The sequence below is a fragment of the Eutrigla gurnardus genome (genome assembly GCF_963514095.1).
Source record: "Eutrigla gurnardus genome assembly, chromosome: 20".
NCBI lineage: Eukaryota > Metazoa > Chordata > Actinopteri > Perciformes > Triglidae > Eutrigla > Eutrigla gurnardus.
In genome coordinates this window covers 19557963-19585931 of record NC_139931.1, presented here as the reverse complement: position 1 = coordinate 19585931, position 27969 = coordinate 19557963, and the positions used below count along the sequence as shown (strand labels likewise).

The following is a 27969-nucleotide window of genomic DNA, read 5'->3' as shown; positions in this document are numbered from 1 at the left end:
ACGACCAACATCAATTCATGACTTTATTATTAATAAATATCATGCTTTGTGGACATCTTTAAGCTGTCGTCCAGTGGTAGTGAAAAAACACAGAGCAGAGAGATATGGCAGTGAACTGGGTGACTGGACCAGGTTTACATGGAGTTTTTTAAATCTATCCAGTGTGGTTGGAGTGTTCCCTTCATAATTATTCGAGATCACATCAAAATTCTGAGCACAATATAGTAACTGTCAGTAAGATTACATTTCTTCACATTTTGACAATATACGTACATCGCAAAAAAATGCTACAGAAGTTAAATAATATAAACAGAGATGGAGCATAGTTCCTACTTAAAAAAACATCGGGCCAAATTTCACTTTAGTGCATTTTTATTGGTTTAATTTAGTCGTTCTTCGTCATCTGCGACCTTACTGTTCAACTATAGGCTCCGACCACTGACGTATATATCAACCAATGAGATTCCTGCAGCTTGCATTAACCTGAGCACAGACCTGCCGTGACAATCCTCTTCCATCTGTTAAAAAATAAAACAACAAAAAAACACAGCTTCACACTTAGTTTTACAACATGAATGAACCGTGAATGCATTACTGTAGAAAGAAAAGGCACCAGAAAAGGGCAGGATTACAAGACAACATTAAACAGAAAGACTGTATAGCACTTCTATTAATGTGCATTTCACATCAGCTACAGCACGTTTTCACAGCTTATGCACATTGGGTTAAAATGCTGTGACCGGATGGGATCATCACATTATAAGATAGCTTACTTCCTAATGCTCAATAATATGAAATCTCCAAGCAGCTTCACAGAACATGCGTTTCAAAAGTTAATTCTTCAGCGCACGACAACTGCATGTTCAACACAATCAAACTCAGTGGCATGCAATTGAGTTCCCGACGGTGACGGCATTATTTTCTTCACAAACTGTGCAGCACACTTTTTCATGCATACTCTTTATGAGGAGCTTGATCAGTTGGATTACAGAGTAAAAGTGTCATATTAAAGCTGTTAATTAAAACTCGATACAGCAAACTGTATAGTGAAGTAATGTAACACAAAAGCTGCATTCAGACACCCTCCATACTGTGATATATACAGTATATATATATAGTCAGGTCTCTGTGATATATATATATATATATATATATATATATATATATAGTCAGGTCTCATCTGTCCTAGTTGGTGATCCCATGTTACCTGTCCGCATCACATCAGCATTTTTAACTTAAAAGAACAAATGTATAATTCTTTGTGTAGTTCCTTCTGATGACCAGTCTCGAATAGAGACGGGGTGACCGACTCCTTGTGGCGAATCCGGCGGTCCTGGTTATAAGAGGCGGTCTCCAGTTCAGGGGCAATGCTCCATCTTGTTGCGTTCGCATCTTCTGTCCCGTCACCAGGAGTTTACGGCTGATCCACCTGGCATCCGGACACTTGGCTACATCCCACAGCTGCATTTAGAGTATACAGAGGCCATGATGCAACCTGGCCCTTAATGCTGCCCGCCCTCTTCAATAGCACTCCAGTTGCTAGTTACATCATCGGCATGTATGATGACAGACTGACACCCAGAAGGCTGTATGACAAACAGAGAGAGAGAGAAATAAGTGTCCATCCATTACAGTAAAGCTGAAAAATGACTTTGTATTATTTTATTAAAATCCAATACACTTTTCTTTCTGTAAAACTAAATATGACGCATGCTTCCATCAATGAGTACCAACCAAATTAAACCAGCTAATCTTTTCAACGATGGATCACTACAACCCGCCTGCCGATCTCATTTCACTCCCATCACCTTACGGAAGCTTATTAGACTTGAATGGCGTTTTACTTTAACAAGGTCTGCAGCCATGCTAGCAGCTCTGTGAGGCTGTATAGGCACCGCGGTGATCTCAATGCTGGCATTAGCATCCAAACATGTCACAGTGACATGTCGATGTGAAGCAAGTACGTTTATACCATTATAGGCTACGCTCACGTAGCCACACAAGACGCAGCAATTTCCTGGAAAACAATGTTCAGACCAAAGAAGTCAAATAAGAGTAGAAAGGACATTCCCATTCAAATAAATGTAGCAGGATGGTGAGGGCGGCGACCATTTTAATCTTCACCTGCGCCCCTGCGAACGCTGAGGTGGACCAATTCCACATAAGGTAACTGACCTTTGGCTTAACTGTTGGACTCACAGAGGTGACGACTATCGGTAACATTACGATGTGTGGAGAGACCGAATAAATGAGTCTAATTTAACAACTTAATGCTTCATCACACACATATTAACACACTGTAGGAAAGAACATTGATATCGTCAGATGAGTGACAACTTTTTTTATTTAATTCGCCATTTTCTTTTCTACTAGCCAAACAGCTGCTGAAAATAGTTCAATCACCATTCTACTCTTATTGTCTTTCTATGATTCAGGACTGTTACAAAAAGGATCCCTCTCAACAATCACATGATCCACTAGAAGTTCTGGTTGGGAATCACAGAGTAACTCACAATACGATAATATCCCGATATTTTGCCCACGTTAACAATGATATCGTGATATACGATAAATTGCGAGATAATCATCTACGATATGCATCATGATATCTGTGTATCTGAAGGAGAAAAAATAGCAGTGAAAAGACAAAAGCAGGAATTAATCGTATGCTGTTTATTCACTGTATTGTGGTGTCAGTTTCTAGAACTGAGATTAAAGTCCCAGTCGGCAACACACACACGCACACACACACACACACACACACACACACACACACTGACTGAACATGTCTACATGTGCCATCATTCCAATACAGACATAACAATATTTTTCAAAAGTTTTTCAATTAATTTAATTTTAAATGTTTGAAGTGTTTTTTAATATTGATATTTGACACCACTGTATTGATAATGTATGGCAGCAGGGAGTATCACGATATATATATTCAATATATTGTCCCACCACCTCGAGAAGTGTGTGTTGGTGTCTGTATCTGCCTGTATTTTCACATTTCTTCTCATTTTGCCATGTTCGGGTACTTTTCTGGGCTTCAGAAAAGAGTGTTTGGACCCCACATGGGGGTGTAACCCTCAGCCAATTAGCAGGCTGCACAGCCCATTGTCATTCCGGGTCAAACACTGCCGCTTTGTCAGACCTCCTGGCGCACCGTGGGGCCGGCAGGCAGACCACAGCAGGATGAAGCTTGCCTTGGGTTCAATATGATGTAAAACATTTCGAGATACAGAGTATCTCTGCAGCTCTACCCAGCATGCAGCCTGGTTTCACCCTTATCAACGCACTCGACATGAAATGCAAACAAGCTCAGACAAGACAACCGTATGCAACCTAACCGAGAGATAAGCAGCTACAGACCCAGAAAGACAGACAGATGACCAAGAAGAAGATCAATCAAGGTTCAAAATGCCCCGTTGAGAAAAGCCTAATACAGTACTCAAGATATTCTGCACTGTGACTCATAATTACCTGCATTAAATGTCTGGACTCTGAATCCCCATTTGTTGAAGATGTGTCCGACTGAAAGAGAGAGAAGTGTTGAAGGTACACATCGTCTGAGGATGCAGGAACAGGGTTTGGAATACATAACCAGCCGTCCTACTCTTGAGGAATAAAAGGCTTTCGCAGTTTGGTTTCTATGTAGTTGTCAAAGTTAGATGTGATCACCAGGTCAGGGTTGGTTATGTTCCATTCACCGGGGATCATGTTAGTGGAGCAGAGGAGGACAGGAATATGAGGTGATGCCGGCAGACGGCATAACCGTCCAAAGATCAAATATGTTTGCAATAGAAAGCTAAATGCATTACTAGAATAATAATGTTGTTGTCTGCCTGGAGCCGTCACAAACCGACATTTCATCCAGTTTTAAAGCCACATTTTTCAGCCATCGTACATCTGAATGTTAAGACATCAGAGAAACAAGCCGAGCAAATGTGCCGAGGGACGGGAAAATTAGACATTGTGTAGTGAATTGCAGTCAACGTGTGTTTGTCTTTTGTTATGTTTCTGACAGCGGGGCTTCAAGTTTCATCATCACATTTAGATGACCTTTCATCCTAAACCCCCTCGTTTTAGGATCAACACATGTCAGCGGTTCATTTTTCAATACCTGCAACTCTATCATTGGTTGATCTCCTGGCTCTTCTCCTGCCAATGTTGCATTTGACTCAATGGTTAAACCCTGAAAAAGAAATCACAGTCACTTTGATGCAATACATAGAGTTTTGGAAACTCGGAAACCTTCAAAACCCTGAACACAAACAGACTAACCAATCGAGGCAGCGTTGGACCAGAAACTCCTGTTTGTGAGGTTAAATTGCTGTTTTTGTCAATGGAGTCTTGTGGATTTGAAAAGAGATAGAGATAGCAGCTTCAGTTCTGTGTCTGAAAGGGCTGTCTGACGGCAATATAATGCCACGGCCGTCGGACCCATCGTACGAGGGTGGACAAGTCCCACTCACTAGGCCGTTTTACACAGACATTACGCTGCAAACACAGAGGGGATCCCTTGATATGCCGCAATTATAAAGAACTTTGGTTTGCAGCGTAACGTCTCAACGGTGTCTCCTTTTACAGAAGCATCCCGGCTTTGTTGAACCAGAGACTTTTAAAATCATTAGCCCCCATTTCTACCGTGTCAAAGGTCAGCACATCCTATCCTGTTTCAGTTGCAAATCAGTTCATTTCAGTCCGACGTAACGAGGTTCCCCGTGCTGATCAATAAAAGCGTGACTGGTCCTGAACTTGTGTTGGTGTTTATTACCAGGATGTGGAGTTCTGTTACTTGAGAAAATGATTATTTTGCGACGCCCATGCTCTCGACTGCCATCTACAGCAACACAAATATTGTAATACATATGCCTTTTCACACTCACCCACGGTGTCCTCTCCTGCCTACACTTGTGGTAGAGCCGCTGGTAAAGAGCCATTAGAATCAGGCAACAAGCTACTAGGATCACGTTGGCGATCACAGATAGCAGGTATAAAATGCTATGGATCGAGGTGTCTGATTGAGAGGAGATCAGAGACGACATTAATGTCAGCGAACCAAAAAGACACACACATCATAAATTAATGGGAATTTTTTTTTTTTTTTATCTACACACGGAATCAATAATTGTAGAGCGATGATGATCGATTTACAATTTCAATGAATGCAACTCAAAACTCACCTTTGGTGCCTGTATTTTTAGCGCCTATGGAAAGATTTTTAAAAAAAGTATCAGTACAATTGCAAACTTACACACGGTCTCCCTTCACCAATGTGAACTGTTTTTTTTTTTTCAAGAAAGGTGGCGGTCTAAATATGGGTGTTTTTCTAGTAATGCAGTCAATAATAATACTTCACTACTGATTTATGGTTTATTGCCTGTTCTATACACCCGTTGACTGCCTGCTTATTCCTCGGGACTCTTAAGCATCCCCTACCCAGCAGGGGGCCACATCACATTTGTCACTGTTTTTGACTAATATACCAATTTGAATAAAGGTGAAAAGCTTACCTGTTCCACCTATCAACGTTGGCCCATGGAAAGATGAAAAAACAAGCTATTAGTACAACTGCAAACCTTCAGTGCAAAACATGACAAATACGTGTATTATTTACAAATACAGAAAAACAGAGTAAATTATTATTTAGTTATATGAAAGCAACATCTTGGGAGTTCTTCTTGTAAAGTATCGGAACAAGAAAATTACTCTCTCTTAAAATATTCATTTCATAAATAACAATAAGTGAGTGATCTTGCTTAGTGAAAGGTCAGACATTCTCGGCATGCAGCCCCTACTGTGAAAGCCAGAGCCATGCAGATATAGCCTGTTGGAAAACCGCTGGAAAACCGTGGATTCCTATACGACCACAGCTGTAGATGTGGGATGTGCACATACAGTAGTGTGTAGATGAAAGGAAATGGCTTTGTGACCGTCTTGCTGGTTACCACAGGGCAACAAACCCACGTACTCTCTCTGCTACTAAGGGCTGGAGAGGCGGGGTGGCAGGATGACATCACCCCTCAAACCGCTGGCCGGGTATGACAATTAAATGTCTTACTCTGATTCTTGTGGGGGTGTCAGGGGAGGAACACTCAGCTGGCAGACTGCAATACTCAGCTCAGCTATCATATATTATATATTTTGAGTAGTGAAAGTACACCCTGAGGTAACCAATTGGTGCATTGTCACTCCAATACCATGGCCTCATACCGTTAGTTAGTTCACATCCTTGAAGCCTTTTCTAAGATAAATCATGGTATTACACTCTGAGAACTAAAGGTGCTTATTAGAACCATTCAGGGTTCTCCAGCTTGTCACCAAAGGAGAACCATTTTTTGGTTCCTGGTAGAACAGCATTTAAAGCTTCCACCTTTCAGAGGGTTCTACTGTAGGTAGAAACTTAAAGGGTTATAAATAGAACCATCTCTGCTTGTTTTCACCCAGAACCCCCTATAATAGCTTCTTCTTTGGCTATCTAATAGTTCCATCCAGAACCCTTTCTGGAGGTTCTATCCAGAAACGTTGCTGCTTCTAAAGGGAAATGAGTCAAGCGCAAATGTGTCACCCCCCCAAAAAATGTTTTTTCTCTTGCGCCATTCGTCGCGTCACCAGGTGCTGAGTCGTCAATGTTACATCAATGTTACGTCAATGTTGGCCCAGGCAGCCAATCAAATCAAGCAAGAGGAGGGCTTTACTCTTAAGCTACTTCCTTCTGTTTTAATTCAGGAACATGTGGTAGGAACAGACAATTACAAATGCAGACAAAGGGTTGATACAGTGTATTTTCATTACGATGAAATATATATATGAACCCCTCAACCCCCTGAAGAGAGTTCTTTATGAAACCTTAAATTAATAAATAAAGAACCCTGAATAACAGTTTGTTCGATAAAGGTTTCTTCAGAAGCAAATGGTTCTGGGTACAACTTCAGTCCTTCAGGAAGAACCTTTTAGAACACTTCAGATGAAGCATAAGTTGCCATTTTGAACAACTTGTCCAAGTTTCTGTATGACAAGCATCCAGGAATGTCAGCCCCACCGTGGATGACGGAGTGCCAAACTCCTAAAAAATAACTCTAAAAGACGTTTACACCTAACGTAAAGATAATTATTCGCATGACCAAATTACATATAAAATCAATGCAAAGACTTGTAAATTGTAGATGGCGTGACTGGCATGACAGACGCAAATTTGGCGAAATGTTTCATTGCTTGTTTGAATATTTCAATTAGCTGGTGTCAGGGACAAAGCAGCAATAGAAAACACAGATGAAAGAAATAAAGACAATGACAGGAAGAGGAGGTCCAGTAAAGCCCCAGAACGCATTCAAGTGTTAAGGAGAGGGAAGTACAGTTTTTTGGCAATTTCTTATGCACTGAAAGCATTAATTTAGATAGTTAGCTAAACTCTTGACAGGAAATATATTTGAGGTTCTTTATTTAAAAAATCCTATCAATAAAAGAATGAGGACCATTTAAAAGAACATCTCCCATGGCCATGGTATAGGTGAGATTTACAAAGCTTACCATTGTCTCCACTAACCCTCTGCGTGACTGCTGGTGCCAGCGTCATTGCGGTTGGCGGCAATGCTGTGATTGCAGTTGTTGTTGGTGGCAATAATTTTGTTGCTGTTGTTGTTGTTGTTGATGGCAATACTTTTGTTGCTGTTGTTGTTGATGGCAATACTTTTGTTGTTGTTGTTGATGGCAATACTTTTGTTGCTGTTGTTGTTGATGGCAATACTTTTGTTGTTGTTGTTGTTGATGGCGATACTTTTGTTGCTGTTGTTGTTGATGGCAATACTTTTGTTGCTGTTGTTGTCGGTGTCAATAATGTCGTTTCTGTTGTTGCATCTTGCAGTGTCGTTGTTACTGATGGCGGCAATGATGTCTGATCAAAAACTGCTGAAAGGTAGTCAGTCAGTCAGTAATACAATCTTACAATGTGGGCATGGCAGGCACTATAAGCAATACAAGTTTTAGTATATCAAGAAGAAGAAGAAGAAGAAGAAGAAGAAGAAGAAGAAGACATACAGAGGGAATCATTAATAGTTGTAGCAGTGATTCAAATTCAAGGCTGGATTTAAAGGTACAAGAAACTGGACATGCCAAATTTATTTGAGCAGAGCTGTTTGCACATTACCTCACGTGTAGCCTACAGGCTACATACGAGGGCTGTTCTAAATGTTTTATTTTTTTTTTAACTTTACTTTACATTCAAAGCTTCAATTGAAGTTTTCAGAAGAGGCTTTTGGTGTGTTTCATTATATTTAATGACATTATCATTGAATAAAGTGACTCTCTTTGTGCGCCAAAGGCTGGACAGCAAATCGCTGATTGCTAAATATGTTGGGAATTTTGGAAATGATTACATCTATCATTTTTTCAATACATGTGGACAATGTTCTGGGGTTATTGGAAATGCGTGGATAACCAGCCAACATTCACCAACGGGCCCGTTTGTAATCGGTAGCAACATTAGCTTCTCTTCACCTGTGTGTCTAGATCAGGTGTGTCAAACTGATCCAGTAAAGGGCCGCTGTGGCTGCAGGTTTTCATTCCAACCAAGCAAGAACACACCTGACTTGACTTATTCACCTACCTGATTTGCCTTCACACCTTGATTGGTTGGATCAGGTGTGTTCTTGCTTGGTTGGAATGAAAACCTGCAGCCACAGCGGCCCTTTACTGGATCAGTTTGACACACCTGGTCTAGATAATATCAACAATTGTGATCTGTCATAATTCTGCACTTCCGCTGATTAATTTAGCGTAACCGCCATCTGAAACCGTGCAGAAATACCGGGTTAAAACTGAATGAATAGACATACAAAAAAATATGCTTTGAATTAAGCTCTAATGCCTACATATATGGAAGAGGTTCAATTCTCAATAAAGTTTCTTGTACCTTTTAAAGCAATATCTAAAGTCGAACATTAACAGCTTTGTCAATGCAGCTACTGATAGAACTCATTTGACAGTGGAACACACATACGATATTTCCTCCTCTACCAGGAGGAGGTCCAGTAACGCTCAGAATGCATTCAAGTGTTAAGGAGAGGGAAGTACAGTTTTTTGCGACACACTGAAAAGTGAACGCTTAGACAAAAGCGTCAAAAAGGTTTCAATTTTAAGATGTTCAACACAAGTTTCTTGCAGTTTCTTGGGAAGACACTTAAAAATGCAAAATAAACCTGGAATTGAGGAAGAGGAATAGACGGGAAAGGCGGCGACCAGGGCTGACATTGCTTATGATGTGGGGGAAGGTGATGGTGCCAGACCCGAACAGAAAGCGGCATCCAGAACCATCCACCATGTTTAACGCTATCTTTTGTTCACCACTTGCTGTAATTTTCCTGTAATTCAATTTGTTTCTGTGAGTTTAAAGGACCATATTGTATTGATTACTGTCCTGTATCTCTTCTTTTATTTGTGTATTTTGCTGTTGTTGTAGCAAAAACCTCCAATTCTTAAAAGCAGCATGATCTGTTTGTGACGCCTTTCAAGCACAGTCTTTCACAGAAGGCTGTATGAGAAAAAATATAGTATAAAAAGAACTAAAGACAGCAGTGTGTTGCATAAAATACATCACTGTGTCTTTAAAAAGCATTTGCAGTTTAGACTTTCAGTTTCATTTTGACACAGAAGTATTTTTCTCATTTGGCTCTTTGTCTCCCACAATGGCCCAAATGCGTAAGCAATTGCCAAAAAAAATAAAAAAAATAAAGACGAGACGAACATGAAGAAAAGGGCTGCAACACTTCAGACGCAACAATAACCAAAAGGTTCATGTATCCACGGTTCTCTGAGTGAATAAGCTTGTTGTGCATTTGGAACTTGTTACTGTGTGGGGAGACGAAGATCTGCACTTTTGCAACAGCAAGCACGACTTCTGGGATTTAAAATGCACAGCATTAACATGCCCTTCTCAGCCACCTCAAAATTAAAGTTAAACTTACCAGTGGATGCCATTTCTGTATTAAGCTGGCATACAGTGTCTGACGAAAAAACAAAACAATATTACATCAATGAATTGTATAAGCAAACCTTCATGGACTATACTTCTATACTACGATACTATACTATATAAGAAGTGGACATAGTTCGGTTCTGAAGCCTCAAGTTTGGCATCTTCACTCACTTCTCGATATAGAGTGAGTTCTCCATGTTGTAATGCTGTCTGAATGTAGAGTGACAATTATTAGACCTATAACCTGGACTCAAATTATCCCGCAATTAATCTTGAAAAGTGCAGAACTGATGGTCACTAACAGAGCATTATATACCATCATGCATCCCATTCATGCAAGTAAAAAATTAAAAAAATATATACATATATATACATATATATATAGCACTCCGTGAATAGAGTGCTGCAAAAAGTATTTATTTATTCATTTGGGAAAATCCGCTTATGTAAGGAATATATCACTCCTCACATTCTTACCTATCACAATAAAAGCCATAGACATATTCAGGGCATCATTGCAACAAATACAATTACAATATTATGTATTTATTACCCCAAAAAATGTCTGTATTTAATATGGGTGCTCTACTAGCCACCGTAGATCTGGCAAGTTTTAATTGTGCATCAGCAGAAACAAAATTAACGGCACAGAGAAAATTACCCGAGGAAAAGCTTTTTGTTTTTTTCCCCCCAGATGAGACCCCTACATAGAACTAACTCCCTTGTAAGTGAGTATGGAGGATGGATGAGCCGATAAACTTGCATGCAATCAGACTTAATTTTGCAACCAGAGGGGTTGCCCCCTGATGGCCAGTAGAGAGAATGCAAGTTTAAGGCACTTCAGCCTTGGCTTGATTTGTCAGACCCGGAGGTTGTTGCCTGGTCTACACAGGCTGACAAATACAGACCCACATGCCACATACTTCTCAACATGTTCATCACCGGGCCGCCACCCACACCAAAGCAAGAATGTTCACTCACCGTATTGGCAGGCTGTGATGCACAAAAGAAAAAAAGAAAAAAAGTTTGTAAATATATAAAATGATTTAGTATCACAATTATCTTGGCCGGGATAATCGTGACATGATATTTTGCCATGCCTCGTCACCACTGACTGTTATAGTATGTGTATATGAGGTACCTTCAAGATTGTAGCTGAAAGCTTTGGCCGACAAGCACATGAAGTGGTAGAAGACGAGAGTCGAAGAATTCTGAGAAATTGCCTCTTTACACTTTTCACTTTTCTCGGTTGGATCCTATGTCGGGGGAAAATCAAGAAACAACAGTAATTCATCAGCTTGGAAGAAAAGCGAGTCATGGAATGTCAGAATCAGTTGAGACTTGAAGTCTTGAAGAAACGTTAAGGAGAAGGCAGTAAAAAGTCCTGGTTAGTTTCCTCAACGAAATCTAGACGAAATATATTCGTAAATTAAAAAAAATCTGTGACTTAGACGATAATGAGACAGCACCGATGTCCTTAAACAGTGACTGTGGCTACATTGATATGCAATATTGTTGACGAGGATGAGACTAGAATGCGCTTCATAAACAAAAAACTTCTGGAAAAATACCGCTAACCTGAAGCCACATGTTAAGTCTAACCACCCCGAAATTTATGAAAGTTAGTGTCTTGGTCAAAATATGAGGTTGGTGTTTTTTTTAAGCTAACAGCCAAGTTAGCCGTGGTGATAAAGCCACATTATGCAGGCTGTGTTGTATAGTTCATTGCGCTAACGCTAACAAGCGTCAATGCTACGAAGCAGGATTGAGCCGGGACGTTAGCTTGGCTAGCATCTCTCAACGAGGGGACACTGCTAGGTGGCTAGCTAGCATGTATGACTTCATAATGAGGGCCAGCAGCTCAGCTGGAAAACTTTGACTTCAAGCTACAATGTATGTTTTTGTGCTATTCTCAGAGCCCTGAAACAGCTTTTACAGCATTTAAAATAGCATCAACTAGCTACAGCAGTGCTAACGGCGCTGTTGACAAGCCAGCTAACGTTATAGTAGCATAGTAGCTCATAATAAGTTACATTGATTCACGTTAAAACAAGCAGTTTAAGTTGTATTCTTTATCATTTAACGTGTTAATTAGGTAATAAAAATGTGAATCTTACAAATGACAAATATATAATTTGGTTAGACTAGAATCACTAAAATCTACATCAAAATGAATCTAATGGTTTAAAAAACACTCAAAAATATCTGAGACAAAAAGTAGACTAAAATAGTTTCTAATAAGAATAGAATGGCAAGACTTTTATTCTTCTAAAATGTGACGAAACAAACTAGGATAAAAACTAACAAGGACTTTGTACCTGATAAAGACAAAATGAACACTAGTCCTGATCTGGTTCACTCACTTTTTCAAAGCAGTGCTCTAGCAAGTGACATGCGATGTCTCTCTTCTGCTGGCACTCACTCTCTAAAGTACATTCCATTGTGTCCTGTGTTGGGAGGAGCGCATGTACACTTGATCAAATACAGCTCAGTCCAGTCACTATTCAGTAATATGCTTTTACACATTCAATCCCAACAGGTCATCTCTGTTTCAGTAAGTCACCTTTGGATCCTTCATTTTCACCAGCGACACAGTGTCACTCAGGTTTCCTCCCTTGGAAATGGACAAACAGAAGACATTATCATTTTTTTGTTATTGTTAGCTCATGATGACTTTTTTTGAGAAGTATGTTACCAATCATAGTAAACTATTGAACCTTATGACCACTGCCAATAGTGTTTATTTTGTGCTGGCCACACATATGGCACTCTGTGGGAAATAATAAAGCACCTGTTTCCTCAACTACAGTGTCCAGGAAATGACTGAGCTTTAAAAAAAACAACAAAAAAACCCATCTGTAACCATTTTTTACACTTGTATTTTCGGTAGGAACAAATTAGCACAGGGCTCAATGCCACAGACGGGGAAGTCATGACAAAGACTAATGATTGGGACCATAAGATTTATTAGCACTTTTTAAAGCTGCTAGGTGGAGAACTTGACAATCTCTTGTTCCACACAGCCAACAGCAGAATTTAAAAAAGCATCACGTTCTCAACTCAACTCGTCAAAAATGAGGCAGCTTGGTCGGTTGGACCTACGCTTCAAAAAGGTTGGAGTTCTCATGTCACTTTTGCACTTGTGACATGCATACAACTTTGGATAGGTTTAGGCAACAAACATACTTGGTTGGGTTTCATAAAATATTGTGGTTAAAGTAAGTGTATTTATTCCATACTTAAGGAAGCCACGTTGCTTTTGATGAAAGTTAAAGAAGTTGCGTAATATTGCAAAACCTAATGAACATTACATAACTTAAAGGTTCAGTAGGTGATTCCATTCAGAAACACTTTCTGTTATATTACTTGAACTCCTTGTAACATACCCATGAATACATATAATGCTCTGACATAAAACAAAATGTCATCTGTGTCTGTGGCAGGACTGTAAAAAACTCATCCAATCAAAAACGTTTGATCGGAGAAAATAATTGTTCGGCCTGTCTGTCTGTCAATGCTTACTTCCTGATTGCACTCTGCTGATCTTGATCACTAGTTTTTTGTCTGGGGGAGGGGTTCGAACAGAGGTCTGAATGAAGGGGGTGGGACCTTTTTGGTTCGGCGAGGCCTTCAAAGTCAAAATCTCTGTGGTTTTTACAAATGGCCTACTCTGCCTTTAAGTACATAATTTAAAATGTAAGTTAACGTTGAACGTGAACACTGGTCTTCTGGGTGAAAGTCTGATGTTTTTTTATGACATAAAACAAACAAAAAACAAAAACACTGAATAAAATACTATGAATACATACCCACTCCTGCATTTCGTAGTAGTCAAGGCAGCTCTCCTTTGAGAGGTTGACTATGCTCAGGAACACCACCTAGCATACAACAGCAGCATTAGAAAAAGGTCTGTTTTTAATAGTCTGGGAAATCGAGAGACAGCAAGTACGTAATCCACATAATGATCATTTATATTTGTACTCCCATTTCACTTACGAAGTAGAGGGTCACGCATCCCAAAGATTTCATGCTGACGCTGTGAACATCCACTCACGCTAGGGAAGAAGAAGCAGAAACAGGGCGGAAGGCAAATTATAGAGAACGATTCAGGTCCGTCCTTGGCTCTTTAACACACACAAACTAATACAAGACTGGATCCGAAAGAGTTACAATTAAATACAACCTGATCTCAAACCGTAGTAATACCGTAGTAATAGTCTGTGGTGAGGTCACTCATTAAAAGAAACAATTACTTCACTGTAGGGATACAGGTCATCCTGATGTCACCCACTGGTTTGTGGACTAAGCCTTTGAAGCCTCTGGATCCATTGGGATTCCGGTTTGAGGCTGCTAACAAAGTTTGCTTATAGTTCAAGGTCAACTTTACAGCTAAGTGTTAAAGTCATCTTAGTAGCTAACTGCATTGGTAGCGACCTGTGAATGACAATGTAGCCCCGCCCCTAAAGCATCCCCTGCTTCATCGTCTATTTTACAGTTATTTTACCATAATGTAAAAATGAACATTATGCTGGATTGAAGAAGACTTGAAACTAGAGATTGAGACTAGGGATGCTCCGATCAATCGGCTGCCGATCGTTATCGGCCGAAATGGACCCTAAACAGGTTTTTCAGTGATCGGTCAAAGTGCCGATCAGACAAGCCAATCGCATATTTATATATTTTTTTACCCGAGACCGTTTTTCTGCACCTGACGCAGGGTGGGATTTTCACGATGGCCATGGCGCCTGTCAAAGTTCCAGTGTAAACAACGCTAGTGACGCGTGGTGAGCTTTTATGGACTTACAGCCACCCTTGTGCACACAGTCGGCTCGTCCCGTGTCTGTGGATCAGAGCGCTGCTCTGCTTTGATTGTTTGAAAATACAACCTGCGGAACTTCGCAAACCACGCAGGTGAAGTATCAACATCACATGCAAGAAGAACGTCAACCGTTCGTCAGCTTAATTACAGCCAACCGAGTGGAGCAGAGCGAGCGGGCAGTGAAAGCACACAGCTGCATTTTTATTATAAAAGTACCGGTCCGGTTCCCGTCCGGTTCCTCCGGCATGCGCACATGTTTGTAGTCAACAGGAGACGAGCTGAGCGTGCAAGTGGCCACAAGCGGGCAGCGGATTTTCGCATACTATTATTATTATTAGTCTCCCATCCATTCTGTGATCGGTATCGGCCGATTTATGATTCCTGATCGGATCAGCCCCCAAAAATGCTGATCGGAGCATCCCTAATTGAGACCATAAACTCATGTTTACAATGTTTACTGAGATAATAAATCAAAGTCAGACTTAGGTTCTCATAGACTTCTCAGACTCCTTTTTGCAACCAGAGGAGTCGCCCTCCGATGGCCAGCAGAGAGAATACCAGTTTAAGGCACTTCAGCGTGGGCATCACTTTTCAGACCCGGAGGTTTCTGCTTTCTCTGAAAGAGGCAACGGTCCCGTGATTTTTTGCATTCTTTCTGTGCTTATGAACACAATGAATGAACATACTTTGCACTTTACTTTGCGGTTGACAGTGCTTCAGTGTTTAACAGCCTCTGTTGTGCGATAAGGTTGATCCAATGGAGCAAAGTATAGCGATGTGGTTCCTTGCCAAAAAACGCTTTCCTGTAATATTTTTTACAATAATCTAAAATCATTGAGGTTTTTCTTCACTAAGTTATGACTTAAAAATCTCAGAAAATAATCACGTTTTTTTTTAGTTGAAAATCGCCCCCATCTCCATGCTCCATCTTAAAATATATATATATTTACCCACAATGGCCCTAACACGTGAGCACACGCCTGCAGGTCGTGGCAGAGAAAGTGGAACATGTTTTGAATGTTTGGGGTGAGAGAGAGACTGAATGCAGCTTAGCAACCAAATTTGTAGTTTCTTGTTCAACTTCCTCTTTAATATCTTCATTGCCAAAAACAACATCCTGACAAAATGAGAAAAGACACAATTTCAGACGTGATTGTGACATAATTTGTAGGGACTTCATACAGTTGGATATCACACATTAAACCTACACAACGTCTGTAAAACATGTTTGGATACATCTAAATTTTGCTCCATGGTCACTTCAGAGATAATGTTTGCCACCAGCAAAGTTTCCGATTCCCTCGTCTCTTCTCCAAGACATCTTACACGACATCTTTCACGCACCTTTCAGGTCACATGGAATGGCTCTATGTACAAACCCTGTTCTCTGGACATGGGTGTCCCTCAAGGCTGAGTACTAGGACAGCTTCTGTTCTCATTATACACCAGATCACTGGGCTCACAAAGGATGCAACGCAACTCCTGGTCCAAGCACTGCTAATCTCCCGCCTTGACTACTGCAACTCTCTCCTGGCTGGACTCCCGGCCTCGGCGACTAAACCATTGCAGCGTATCCAGAACGCTGCAGCGCGCCTTGTCTTCAATCTACCCAAATTCTCCCATGTGACCCCCCTCCTCCATGACCTCCACTGGCTCCCTGTTGCAGCATGCATCCAATTCAAGACGATGACACTGGCCTTCAAGGCCATCAATGTAACGGCACCCATCTACCTTCAAACAGTGGTCAAACCACACGCCCCGAAGCAAGCACTTCGCTCCTCTACTTCAGCTGGCCGGCTGGTACCACCATCGCTGAAATCAAACAAATGTCGCTCAGCAAAGTCCAGACTCTTCTCTGTTCTGGTCCTCAGTGATGGAACGAACTCCCGACCAATGTCAGGACAGCAGAGTCACTGCCATCTTCCGAAAAAGGCTCAAGACTCAACTGTTCAGACTTCACCTCGACTCTGCATAGCATGACCCACTAACAACCCCCCCCCCCCCCCCCCCCCCCAAAAAGAGCACTTCCATGTTCTTACCTATTTGATCATAGCACTGTTGTACTTAGGGGCCGTCCACACGTAGCAAAACAAACTTCAAGAAAATCTGCATCCAGACGAATCCACTGAAAACGACTCAGTGCGCTGTAGTACATATTCCAGGCATATATGTGGCGCTGTTTCTGCTACAAAAATGCAGAAGAAGAGACGGAGATGTTTGCCGTTGCTATGGCAACACGTGAAAGCTACGGCTAATCTCCACCCGACCACCCAATCAATAAACACCCATAAGATGACAATTTGGCCCGTATAATCAATCAAAGCATCAACAGCCGTCAACCTAAGGACCTTGACGAGGCGTTGTCACACGGTGTGATGGATTAATTAGAAAACTAAATACATTCATGGCAATTTCGCTAGTGATTGTTTGTTAGCATCGTAATAAAGTAGCAAATCTGCGACTTTTTTCCCAGAATTTTGCCCCCTCTCTCGGCTCCGTTTTTTTCATACAGTGGCCCTGATACGCCGTCGTACAGATGAGCAGAATATCTGCTACGAGCACGGAGGCCGCCGTTGTTGTTGTTGTTACGAGACGTCGCGGGGCAAGAAGTCAGGCTCAAGGGTCGAGGGGCAGGCCGATGACGTCATCGTATTCATTTTTGCTGTCTACATGAAAACGAACACGAAACGGAGGGGTGTCGTTTTTTTCTTTTTCACCCTGAGAGGTGGTTTCAAAAAAGTGCGTATGGACGGCCGGCCGAAACACACAAGACTTGTGCGTTTACGCACAAAAAACGTTTCCATGTGGACGGGGCCTTAAGGTATGTTTGCTGAAGAGCTACTACTTTACTCATTATTTTTTTTCGCTCTTACTTTTTTTTCGCTCTTACTTTATCAGCAATGATATGTTGTGGTTTCTTTGTTTCTTTCTTTTGACAAATGTACTTATTGTAAGTCGCTTTAGGCAAAAGCGTCTGCTAAATGCCCTAAATGTAAATGTCTATCTTGTACTGAAGGTCATAGTATGGACAGCTCCATATACATACACTCAACAAAAATATAAACGCAACACTTTTGTTTTTGCTCCCATTTTTCATGAGATGGACTTAAAGATCTAAAATTCATTCCAGATACACAATATTACCATTTCTCTCAAACATCGTTCACAAATCTGTCTAAATGTGTGATAGTGAGCACTTCTGCTTTGCTGAGATAATCCATCCCACCTCACAGGTGTGCCACATCAAGATGCTGATCTGACATCATGATTAGTGCACAGGTGTACCTTATACTGCCCACAATAAAAGGCCACTCTGAAATGTGCAGTTTTGTCTCACAGCAAAATGCTACAGATGCCACAAGCATTGAGGGAGCGTGCAATTGGCATGCTGACAGCAGGAATGTCAACCAGATCTGTTGCTCGTGCATTGAATGTTCATTTCTCCACCATAAGCCGTCTCCAAAGGCGTTTCAGAGAATATGGCAGTACATCCAACCAGCCTCACAACCGCAGACCACGTGTAACCACACCAGCCCAGGACCTCCACATCCGGCAGGTTCACCTCCAAGATCGTCTGAGACCAGCCACTCAGACAGCTGCTGAAACAATTGGTTTGCATAACCAAACAATTTCTGCACAAACTGTCAGAAACCGTCTCAGGGAAGCTCAACTGCATGCTCGTCGTCCTCATCGGGGTCTTGACCTGACTCCAGCTCGTCGCCGTAACAGACTTGAGTGGGCAAATGCTCACATTCAATGGCGTCTGGCACGTTGGAGAGGTGTTCTCTTCACGGAGGAATCTCGGTTTACATTGTTCAGGGCAGATGGCAGACAGCGTGTGTGGCGTCGTGTGGGTGAGCGCTTTGCTGATGTCAATGTTGTGGATCGAGTGGCCCATGGTGGTGGTGGGGTTATGGTATGGGCAGGCATCTGTTATGGACGAAGAACACAGGTGCATTTTATTGATGGCATTTTGAATGCACAGAGATACCGTGATGAGATCCTGAGGCCCATTGTTGTGCCATACATCCATGAACATCGTCTCATGTTTCAGCAAGATAATGCACGGCCCCATGTTGCAAGGATCTGTACACAATTCTTAGAAGCTGAAATTGTCCCAGTTCTTGCATGGCCAGCATACTCACCGGACATGTCACCCATTGAGCATGTTTGGGATGTGCTTGACCTGCGTATACGACAGCGTGTACCAGTTCCCACTAATATCCAGCAACTTCGCACAGCCATTGAAGAGGAGTGGACCAACATTCCACAGGCCACAATTGACAATCTGATAAACTCTATGCGAAGAAGATGTGTTGCACTGCATGAGGCAAATGGTGGTCACACCAGATACTGACTGGTTCTGAGTCCCCAGACCCCCAATAAAGCAAAAATATGCACATTTCAGGGTGGCCTTTTATTGTGGACAGTCTAAGGCACACCTGTGCACTAATCATGATGTCAGATCAGCATCTTGATGTGGCACACCTGTGAGGTGGGATGGATTATCTCAGCAAAGCAGAAGTGCTCACTATCACACATTTAGACTGATTTGTGAACAATGTTTGAGAGAAATGGTAATATTGTGTATCTGGAATGAATTTTAGATCTTTAAGTCCATCTCATGAAAAATGGGAGCAAAAACAAAAGTGTTGCGTTTATATTTTTGTTGAGTGTACATATACATATGTGCGTTCCAATTCTCTAAATTTGAAGGAAAGGAGCTCCAATACTTCCTTTCAGATTTCCTTTCCTTTCCTAGCATCGGATACAACGGACCTTCCTTTACGAAAGTAAAGGAGAATATGCCGCCCACAATTCCTTGCGAGAGTGACATTTAAATTGCCGCACACCTCGGCGTTCATGAAAACAAACGATGTGTATTTACATATTACTCTCATGCAGACATATAGTCATTGGAATTGTGTTGATAAATGTATGTAATAATTTCATGGTGTTTTTACAAATGTTTGACAACTAAACTAAAGTTAAATCATAATCATATTATCTGAACTTTTTATGGACTGTCTATGACTTTTTAGATATGTATTACTACCTATTATATTTATATGTCTGTATGTCTTTTTTTATGTATCTTCTATGGACCGCCCCTGTGTCTGGAATAAAGATTGATTGATTGATAGATTGATATTTGTGACCTAACTGTCCATATTTAAGATTAACATTATTACACAGTGTTGGGCTGTTGGTTTACAGAGCACAGTCTATTTTAACAGCAGCAGGAAGGAGGAACTACTGGACCTGAACCAGCTGCTGGACCTGAACCAGCTGGAATTGAAGCCGGTCCGAGCTGTTTATAAAACCAACAACATGGGGAGAAGTGGGCGGTTCTTTTTGTAGTCCATTATTGTAGTTTCTCCAGCAGAGACCCACGCCAATCACCGGTGTCGATCATCAGCTGTCAATCATCAGCAGCATTATAATGACGTAGCTTAGTGAAAGTCCAGTCGGACTCTGTGAGCACCGTGGCCCACTTTTCCTAAATCCTGATGAGTTCTCCTCCCACCTTTCCTTAACCCCGTGACGGTTTCCCCCCCGAGGTCGAGGAAAAGGCCATTTTTTTTACTATTCCACTGCAGCCAGAGAGAGAATAGGCGAATTCGACTTGATGTAGCCGCCTGCAGCGCGCTACCTAACGTGATGTATTGTGGGTTGAAAGCGATGCATGATGGCTAGAATTGTGTCCGACTTAGCAGCCGACTGCAAAGACGTCACAGGGTCGCGACCATATCACGTGACCCAAAACATCGCGGGAACAAGTTTTTAAGAGGCGCTTCTTGCAGCGCTTGGCAGCGCGGTCCACGGTGGCTGCAACTGGCTTGTCCACGCCTCCGCTACAGTGGAATGGTTCTCATTGGTTAAAAGTTCAATGACTTGTGTTCAGGTCCGCACTCGGCGGCCACCTTGTGGTGAAATTATACTTTTTATTTTGGTCGCATTGATCTCATGGCTTGATCTAAAGTTCCGTGCATTGTGTTGTGAGTAGGCCTATTATATGTGAGGTCTGGTTAATACAAACATAGAATGATAATACAAATATACTGGGAAAAAAAGAATGCCTTCCACATGTTGCCTTGCGTGTGTGTGTGTGTGTATGTATTTATGTATGTGTGTAATATATACATATAAAACATATCCTCTTTGGTTTGCTGCTGTGTTCTATCGCTTGAGCACTATAGTCACGTTGACTTTGTTGTCCGACTTGACGGCGTTTGGCTACGGTCTCTTTTATAGCCCGCCGCCCCCTCAGACACCTGCAGCTCTCGTCGGCGGGATAAATCAAGTCAAGCCAAGCCAAGACCATCCCGAACAAGCCTAGTGACATTACAGCTATGAATGTAGCAGTGCATTGTGGGTACTGCTTATTTGTTGTTGAATAAATGCAACAGCTAGACACTTTTGCATAAATAGGGTGGGGGTGGGGTTTTATGCATCTGTGCCCAGGGCGACAGTAGTTCATAATCCGTCACTGTGATTTATAATGTTACATAATAGGTGACTCCACGGTGGTGGGAATGGGGCCCCAAATCAAATTCTACTTCGGGTCCCTAAAAGGCTTGGGCTGACCCTGCCTGAATCTCTTTACAAAGCCGAGATCATTCACAACAATCTGAACTCAAACTAAAAGATCTGAACACTAAACAATGTAATCAGTCTGTGGTGCCTTCACGGTCCGGTTCTCTGGAGCTTTCTACACACATGCTAGGTCTGCTACATCTGGGTCTTCTTTTAAAAGCAGATTAAAATATTCCAACTGTGATATTACTTATTTTAGAATCTGTACTTTTTATTAATCACATGTAATAATAATAATAATACATTATGACCACGCTGGTCATATGAAACGCGCTCTGGAAGTACGCCAGACTTGTTGATTAATAAGGTCAACGATCAGAAACATGTAAACCTCCTTAACATTCAATCCAAATAGTCCCGAGAGGTTTTCATCTGATGACATCAGCGCACGCGTGCACACACACAAACACGCACACACACGCGCACACACACACGTCTTACCTTTATTGTCTCCCCCACAAATCACTGCGACGTTCAGGAACACGCGAATCCCCTTCGGTCCTCCTTTAATCCACTGTTATCCAGCAGGTGCTGGTCTCGGTACATGTGTCTATATGGTGAAAACACCGGAGACCGTGTGTCCCACCTCAGCGTGCGCTCGTTTGCAAGACGTCTGATTAGATCGAGTCCTTTAACATTCTCCCTTTTTACTTTCACTTTCGTCTTTTAACGAGAGGACTTTCCATCCTCCCCCCTCCTAAACCCCAATGAGGGAAGGAAACGTTTTGACTTTAAAATCCCCTCTCACAGAAGGAGGAGCTTCCACTGTTCCTAAACGTCACATACTCTTATCTGCCGTTCAGCGGGTGAACTTTACCCTATAATGTGCAATCACCTCCGGTACTGAAGTGAAGCCAAACCTGAAATGCCTTAAACCTGTACTCTGTCTGCTGGCCTATGAGAGTCTATGAGGAAAATGGTCCTACTTCTCTCTGCTGGCCACCAGGGGGCGACTCCTCTCTGATTATATAGAAGTCTATGAGAAAATGGTCCTAATTCTCTCTTGATGTATTATCTCAGTAAACATTGTAAACATGAGTTTATGGTCTCAATCTCTAGTTTCAAGTCTTCTTCAATCCAGCATGATGTTCATTTAGTACATTATCGTCCATTTAGAGTCCAACAGACCAGAAAGCAGGGGATGCTTTAGGGGGCGGGGCTACCTGCTGATTGACAGGTTACCAAGCTAACAATGTAGTTAGCTGCAGATGACTTTAACACTTAGCTGTAAATCCCCTCTTTTGACATAGTATGTCAAAAGAGTATTTTTTTTTTCACCATGACTTTACTTGATGATGCCCTCCACTTAGACAACCAAGATATCCAGTCACTGCTAAAGTGGTGTCAGTATTTTATTTCACAAAACACACCATCACCATCTGTAAAAGTCCACAATCGACATGTAAATACGTTGGAAGATGAAAACCTGACAGAACACACAGCAACGATGCGCATCTTGTGGAGCGTGAATTTTAGACACATAACGTACAATAAGATCGGAAATGTTCAAGTGTCACTAAGAGTAAAAACAGCAGTAACACGTTCCATCCAAGCAAACAATATGTATGACGCTCATCATCCAAACTGTTGACAGCCTGCTGACTCCATGTCTTATCATCACATATTACTGAGGAATATGATCCCATGGCACAGTGGAGTAGTTTGAGGCACAGAGAGGGTTAACAGGCTTCGTGGTTTTCAGGCAGGCTGCGGCATGAAGCGGAGAATAAAGACGGCTGAATGACATCTGTATCAATGTGGATGCCTTGAAGTGAAACGCCGACCCAAAACTTAAATGTACTAACATTATAAGAAGGGACTCTTTGTAGAATTCCCTAGATTTACAAAAATATATATCAGCTATAACTGGTCATGTGATTTAGTGGTTACCATAAAATAAAACTATTGTCTGACAATAACGAACTGGGGGAAATGAACATGTTTTAAAAAGTCATGAATGGAGAGAGGTAGAGAAGTTGTTAGTCTACATTGCTGCAGCTGTAGAAACTGGCTTTACTGAACTGAGATCAGCCTCGTGGATCAGAAGAAGAAAAAAGCTTCTCCGGCAGTCAACAGTTTGGGAAATGAGCGTGTAAACGTCGGGATCAAGGCGGAAACACAAGCCCCGACGTTATTTAAATATCAAGCAGACAATCTCTCTAAAAAGACACATATGAGTATAGATTATACAAAACATGAGCATAGACGAAGTTAGTTGCAAAGCTGGTCGTTTTAGGAGTGTTAAATGTTGGACATATGCCAACGCTAACAAACGGACCAACTGAAGTACATTCTTCCTAACGCACACAGAGAAGACGCTGTACAGAAGGATACAAGGTTCCCCCGTCGCCATTGCATTGATTCAAGAAGAATTGCATTGAAATTGTTTTACTGGATGAATACTTGATTTCAGGGAAATTGGTTTCTTAAATGCCGTAGAGGTGAAGTCCCGCCCCTTTAACCCACGTTCACCACGGGTTCAGACAGATCGTTTTTTTTTGGATCTGGATTGTACCATGAAGGATGTTTGTCAACGGGGTAAGGCAGGGCGAGCCTCTCTATGAAACCAGGGATAAGTCAGTGCGAGTATTTTTTTTATCCATATTTCATTTTAAAAAAATGCACAGCTGGCCCTTGAAGTGAAGCAAACAAAGAACGTTGGCGGGAGCCTCATCCCTTTTCCTGCCAAACCGGCACCGGAAGTACCTGTGAGCCCTCACTGCCTTTCCCATTACATCCTTAAACTCACGTGATTTACTAAAATCACCCGTTGCATTGGTGTGCAGACTCCACGACAACAGAAGGGAGGAAGGGGATGCAAGAAGGAAAGTGAAATGCTTGAAAAAAGGTTTCCAATAAACTAAACCTGTTCAGTAAGAGTAAGACGACAACTGCTCTCAGGAAAACATTCCACCAAAACATACGATTAAATCCATCCACTGAACTGACAATAAAAAGCTACATTTGCATTTCCTTCCCCCTCGCTTCCTTCTTCCTTCCGTCCTCCCTACGCATGTTTACAAATTAAATAACATTACGAGTCATCACCTGATATCTGTCAATATGTGGCCTGAACCTCGTCTCCTACGTAGTCGTTTAATACTGAAAACAGTTTACGTCATCGGACAAATCCGATTCATACGAGACTAAACTAACTCCTAGTGTCGGGATACGGCAAATTAAATCACATGTGGGGGAATGACTGAAATGATTCTGTGATTAAAAAATAACAAAAAACATTTATCAGGATAATCCCCCCCCAAAAAAAAGAAAAGAAAAAAGAAGCCATCTACCTCCGAGCCTGGTCCAAAAAACAAATACGTTTCTATTTATTTATCCTTTATTATGCAGGGAGAGCTTCTCATTTATGATCATCCGATTTTAAACGATTTGATTCACACACAAAAGAAGATATATTATCTGTGACAATATTTGTTTCCTAAAGATTTAAAGTGACTCCATGTTCACTATCTCTAAGTGCCGTTTTAGGAGTTTTGAGCATATTTTGATGATTTTCTGGATGAAACTGAATTATTTTGGCCATGGTTATGGTGACATGAAAGTTTTGCCCCACGCCGAGTGTGAATGTTTCTTTTATCCAGCAACAACAAGCCTGCTTCCATGTTGATTCATCATTACTTTAAAATATTATATGATCACATGAGTAGACATTCAGCCACACAATGAGCACTTTAAGTAGACTTTTACATTTTGAATGCAGGACTTTAACGTTTTATGAAAATGTCACGTCACTCTATCCAAAATACTTTATACAAATTCACCATATTATCCACGATAATCACCAGAAAATATGCTTAAAACAAAATCGTAGCACAGATAGGAAACGGCATTTTAGGTGAAAAAACAAGCAAATAAAATGTAGTATTTTGCAAAGAAGTAACAGTTGATCACGACACAATCTGCTCAGAGATCAGGTGATGCGTAAAAGTAAAAAAAAAACGTAAGAAAAAACGTCTCCGGCAGCCAATCCTCGAAGAAGACTGGGACTTTCATTGGCTAGTGTGTGAGCCTCTAGTCCCTTCGATACATTAAATGACGATTTAAAACAAAACAATGGCTTTATTAGTTGTGGAAGTAACTCTTTCCCTTCATTTGATTCATCTCCTTATCTTTTCCCCTCAAGCTTCTCTGACTTTTATCCTTTTTGAGCTGCTCAGCTTCGTTTCGCACGGACACTTGGGTCCGCTCACAACCTCAAAGAGACATTTTCCTTCACTTTTATTGAGATTTAGAGCTTCTTCATGTTGATTTTGTGTCTCTTTCCCTCCTAAAGACTCCCTTCTTAATGCGATCACCCGTCCATCATGGGTTCAGCTTCTCAGAGAAAGCAGGGATTGGAAGCTCTCGAGCTCGGATCCCTCGGGCGGAAGCAGCTCGTAGAAATTATATATAGAAAGTGTACCTGTTAATGCTAAATAACAGTAAGATATGTTTGTTGGTGCCCGTTCACGCAGAGAGGCTTTTGAACTTTTAACAAGGAGAACCATTCCTCTAAATTTAGACCTTTGATGATGCTCATTCAATTGACATTTGTCAGTTTGACCAACCCTTTAGGCCGTTCGTTAATGTGTTGTGCTTTTAACATGACCGGTTCGAGATGCCGTGTGCTGAGACGCCTTGAGGGGCCGTTGGGAATATTCAGAGGAGCTTCTTGGCCTGAGGCTGGGCCGGGCCTTTGGAGGCGGTTTTGGTGTCAGCAGAGAGGAGGACCATGATGTCTTGGAGAGCTTTGCTTATCTGAGCTCCAAATCTGTGGGAGTCCTGAAATGGAGAGCATAAAGTGTTAAAAATACAAAAAGGGAAGATTATCTCAGACTGCAGGTTGATAATCAAAACCACATGGAGACGAGGGGGAAGAGAGGACAGGATTTGGGGGAAGGAAGTGGGTAAAAGTCCTCGCTGATTTATTGCCGTAGCTTTTTCACGTCCCTCAATTCCAATGTAAACATAAGATTGTGAAAAGAGAAGTGAAGAAGAAGAGCTACGAACTGCTGTTTCCTCTTTCCAGTCTGTGTGGTTAAACAATGAACAGATGGCGACTCAACCCTGACTCGTGTTTGGAAAGTGGATTTTTAATGAACATCAGCTATAAATGAATAATATAATAAATAAATGAATAATGCAGCGCAGGTCCCAGCATGTCCCCCCCCATACTTACAGTCTGACTGAAGGAGTGTTTGGACGAGACGTGGAAGTTGATCATATCTTCTCCCACGATGATGTAGGAAACCCCGTAACCATCATCAGCAACCTGACCACAGTAGACAACATGAGTTAAAGTCCAACTGAAATGAAAATAGATTGCATCCCCCACATCACACTGTGTACCTATTCAACAACATAAGCCGAAAAAAATCATCTATTTCTTCATATTTTTATATGTAAATCCAATGTTAACCAATAATATCACGACGTCCATCCATCAAGCTGCAACGTTCAGCAGCACAGAGACGGAGAAGCTGGTGAACTAATCTTTCAGCCATCAAATCAAACCGTCCCGTCTGTCCCGTTTCAACAGAGATGCGTCGTCATACAGAAGACAGAGGCTCTGGACATGCCGTTTCAACTTGACTTGAATCAAGACCCACACAGCACCCACTCTACCGTTATACCATTGTGTGCATTTACAATCAATGACTACTTTAAAAAAAATCATCACTCACAGGCCCGAAGCCCCCACCCAGCGATATGAACTCAGGGTGGTTCTTCAGGTCAAACAGCTCCATCTGCTGAACCGGTGTCTGGCTGGTGGAGAGACGCCAAGGCTCCGACAAAACCTGGAAGGGATTCAACCACAGTTCACATTCTGTGTTTGCCACCGGAAAAAAAGACTAAAACAGCAAAGGTACGCTGGAATAGAACAAAAAGCTCACCTCTTTGAGGAAGGGTGACTCCACCCCCAAGTATTTGGACACCACGTACAGACAGAAGAGGTGTCGGTCGATCCCAGCTCCAGTCATAGCCATCCGATAGAGGTTCTGGTGGCCCTCTGAGGCCAGCCGGAAAAGACGCCTGCACTGGTCCGCTGCCTGTCAGACCAGATCACACCTTTAGTGACATCCCAAAGCAGGTTCACCCCTGAAGGTCTCATTTCTGAAGCAAACCAATACGTGAATGATACATGGTTTGTATTCTCCAACTGGTCTTGGCAAAACAGGCAAAACTCAAGTGGTGCAGAAATTGTCAACAAAAGGTAACTGGATCTGGATCCATCTGGATTCTGGTGTGAAGCCGTTAACACAGTTCATGCTGCGCTGGCTAACTATCTACAGACATTGGAAGTCCTGCAGAGAGCAATGTGCGTTCCTACACTGTAACCAGAGTGTGTGGGTGAAGGATTAAGCACCGTCCGCTAGCTTGCTAACTCCACCATGAGGTCAGCAGTAGTCTAAAGTTTGTGTGTGACTCCATCAGTACCTCTCCACCCTCGAGGGCTCTGACGAAGGCACTGCTCTCGTTGGAGCAGGATCTCACAGTTTCTGTGCGGCCTTCCCTGAAAAGCCGGGTCATCGACGCCTCGTAAGTCAGACAGAAACCACCACGATCCTGGGGAAGA

At 41.9% G+C, this 27969-nt stretch overlaps 2 protein-coding genes across 3 annotated transcripts in view; both read right to left on the bottom strand.

The window, feature by feature from the left end:
• Nucleotides 1-9: 9 nt before the first annotated feature.
• LOC311030712 (uncharacterized protein) lies at nucleotides 10-22070 on the bottom strand. Of its 2 annotated transcripts, none has more exons than XM_084036649.1 (14): nucleotides 21834-22070; nucleotides 13973-14031; nucleotides 13786-13854; nucleotides 12540-12590; nucleotides 12340-12423; nucleotides 11118-11232; nucleotides 10958-10969; nucleotides 9966-10004; nucleotides 7525-7911; nucleotides 5187-5210; nucleotides 4890-5020; nucleotides 4124-4195; nucleotides 3484-3534; nucleotides 10-1586 (listed from the first exon to the last, which is right to left on the bottom strand). In XM_084036649.1, the coding sequence occupies exons 2-14, from the start codon at nucleotides 14003-14005 to the stop codon at nucleotides 1503-1505; spliced, it is 1152 nt and encodes a 383-aa protein (XP_083892775.1). In that variant the 5' UTR covers nucleotides 14006-14031; nucleotides 21834-22070; the 3' UTR covers nucleotides 10-1502. The 2 variants fall into 2 exon arrangements, with proteins under 2 accessions (XP_083892775.1, XP_083892776.1); XM_084036650.1 differs by having other exon boundaries at nucleotides 7525-7908.
• Nucleotides 22071-22726: 656 nt separating this feature from the next.
• cpt1a2b (carnitine palmitoyltransferase 1A2b) overlaps nucleotides 22727-27969 on the bottom strand; it is a 36212-nt gene continuing 30969 nt past the window's right edge. The window contains exons 15-19 of the mRNA XM_084038213.1: nucleotides 27831-27959; nucleotides 27287-27442; nucleotides 27077-27190; nucleotides 26572-26664; nucleotides 22727-26174 (exon numbers count right to left, since the gene is read on the bottom strand). Coding sequence (XP_083894339.1) covers nucleotides 26052-26174; nucleotides 26572-26664; nucleotides 27077-27190; nucleotides 27287-27442; nucleotides 27831-27959 — 615 coding nt within the window. The 3' untranslated portion in view covers nucleotides 22727-26051. The remainder of the gene's footprint in view (nucleotides 26175-26571; nucleotides 26665-27076; nucleotides 27191-27286; nucleotides 27443-27830; nucleotides 27960-27969) is intronic.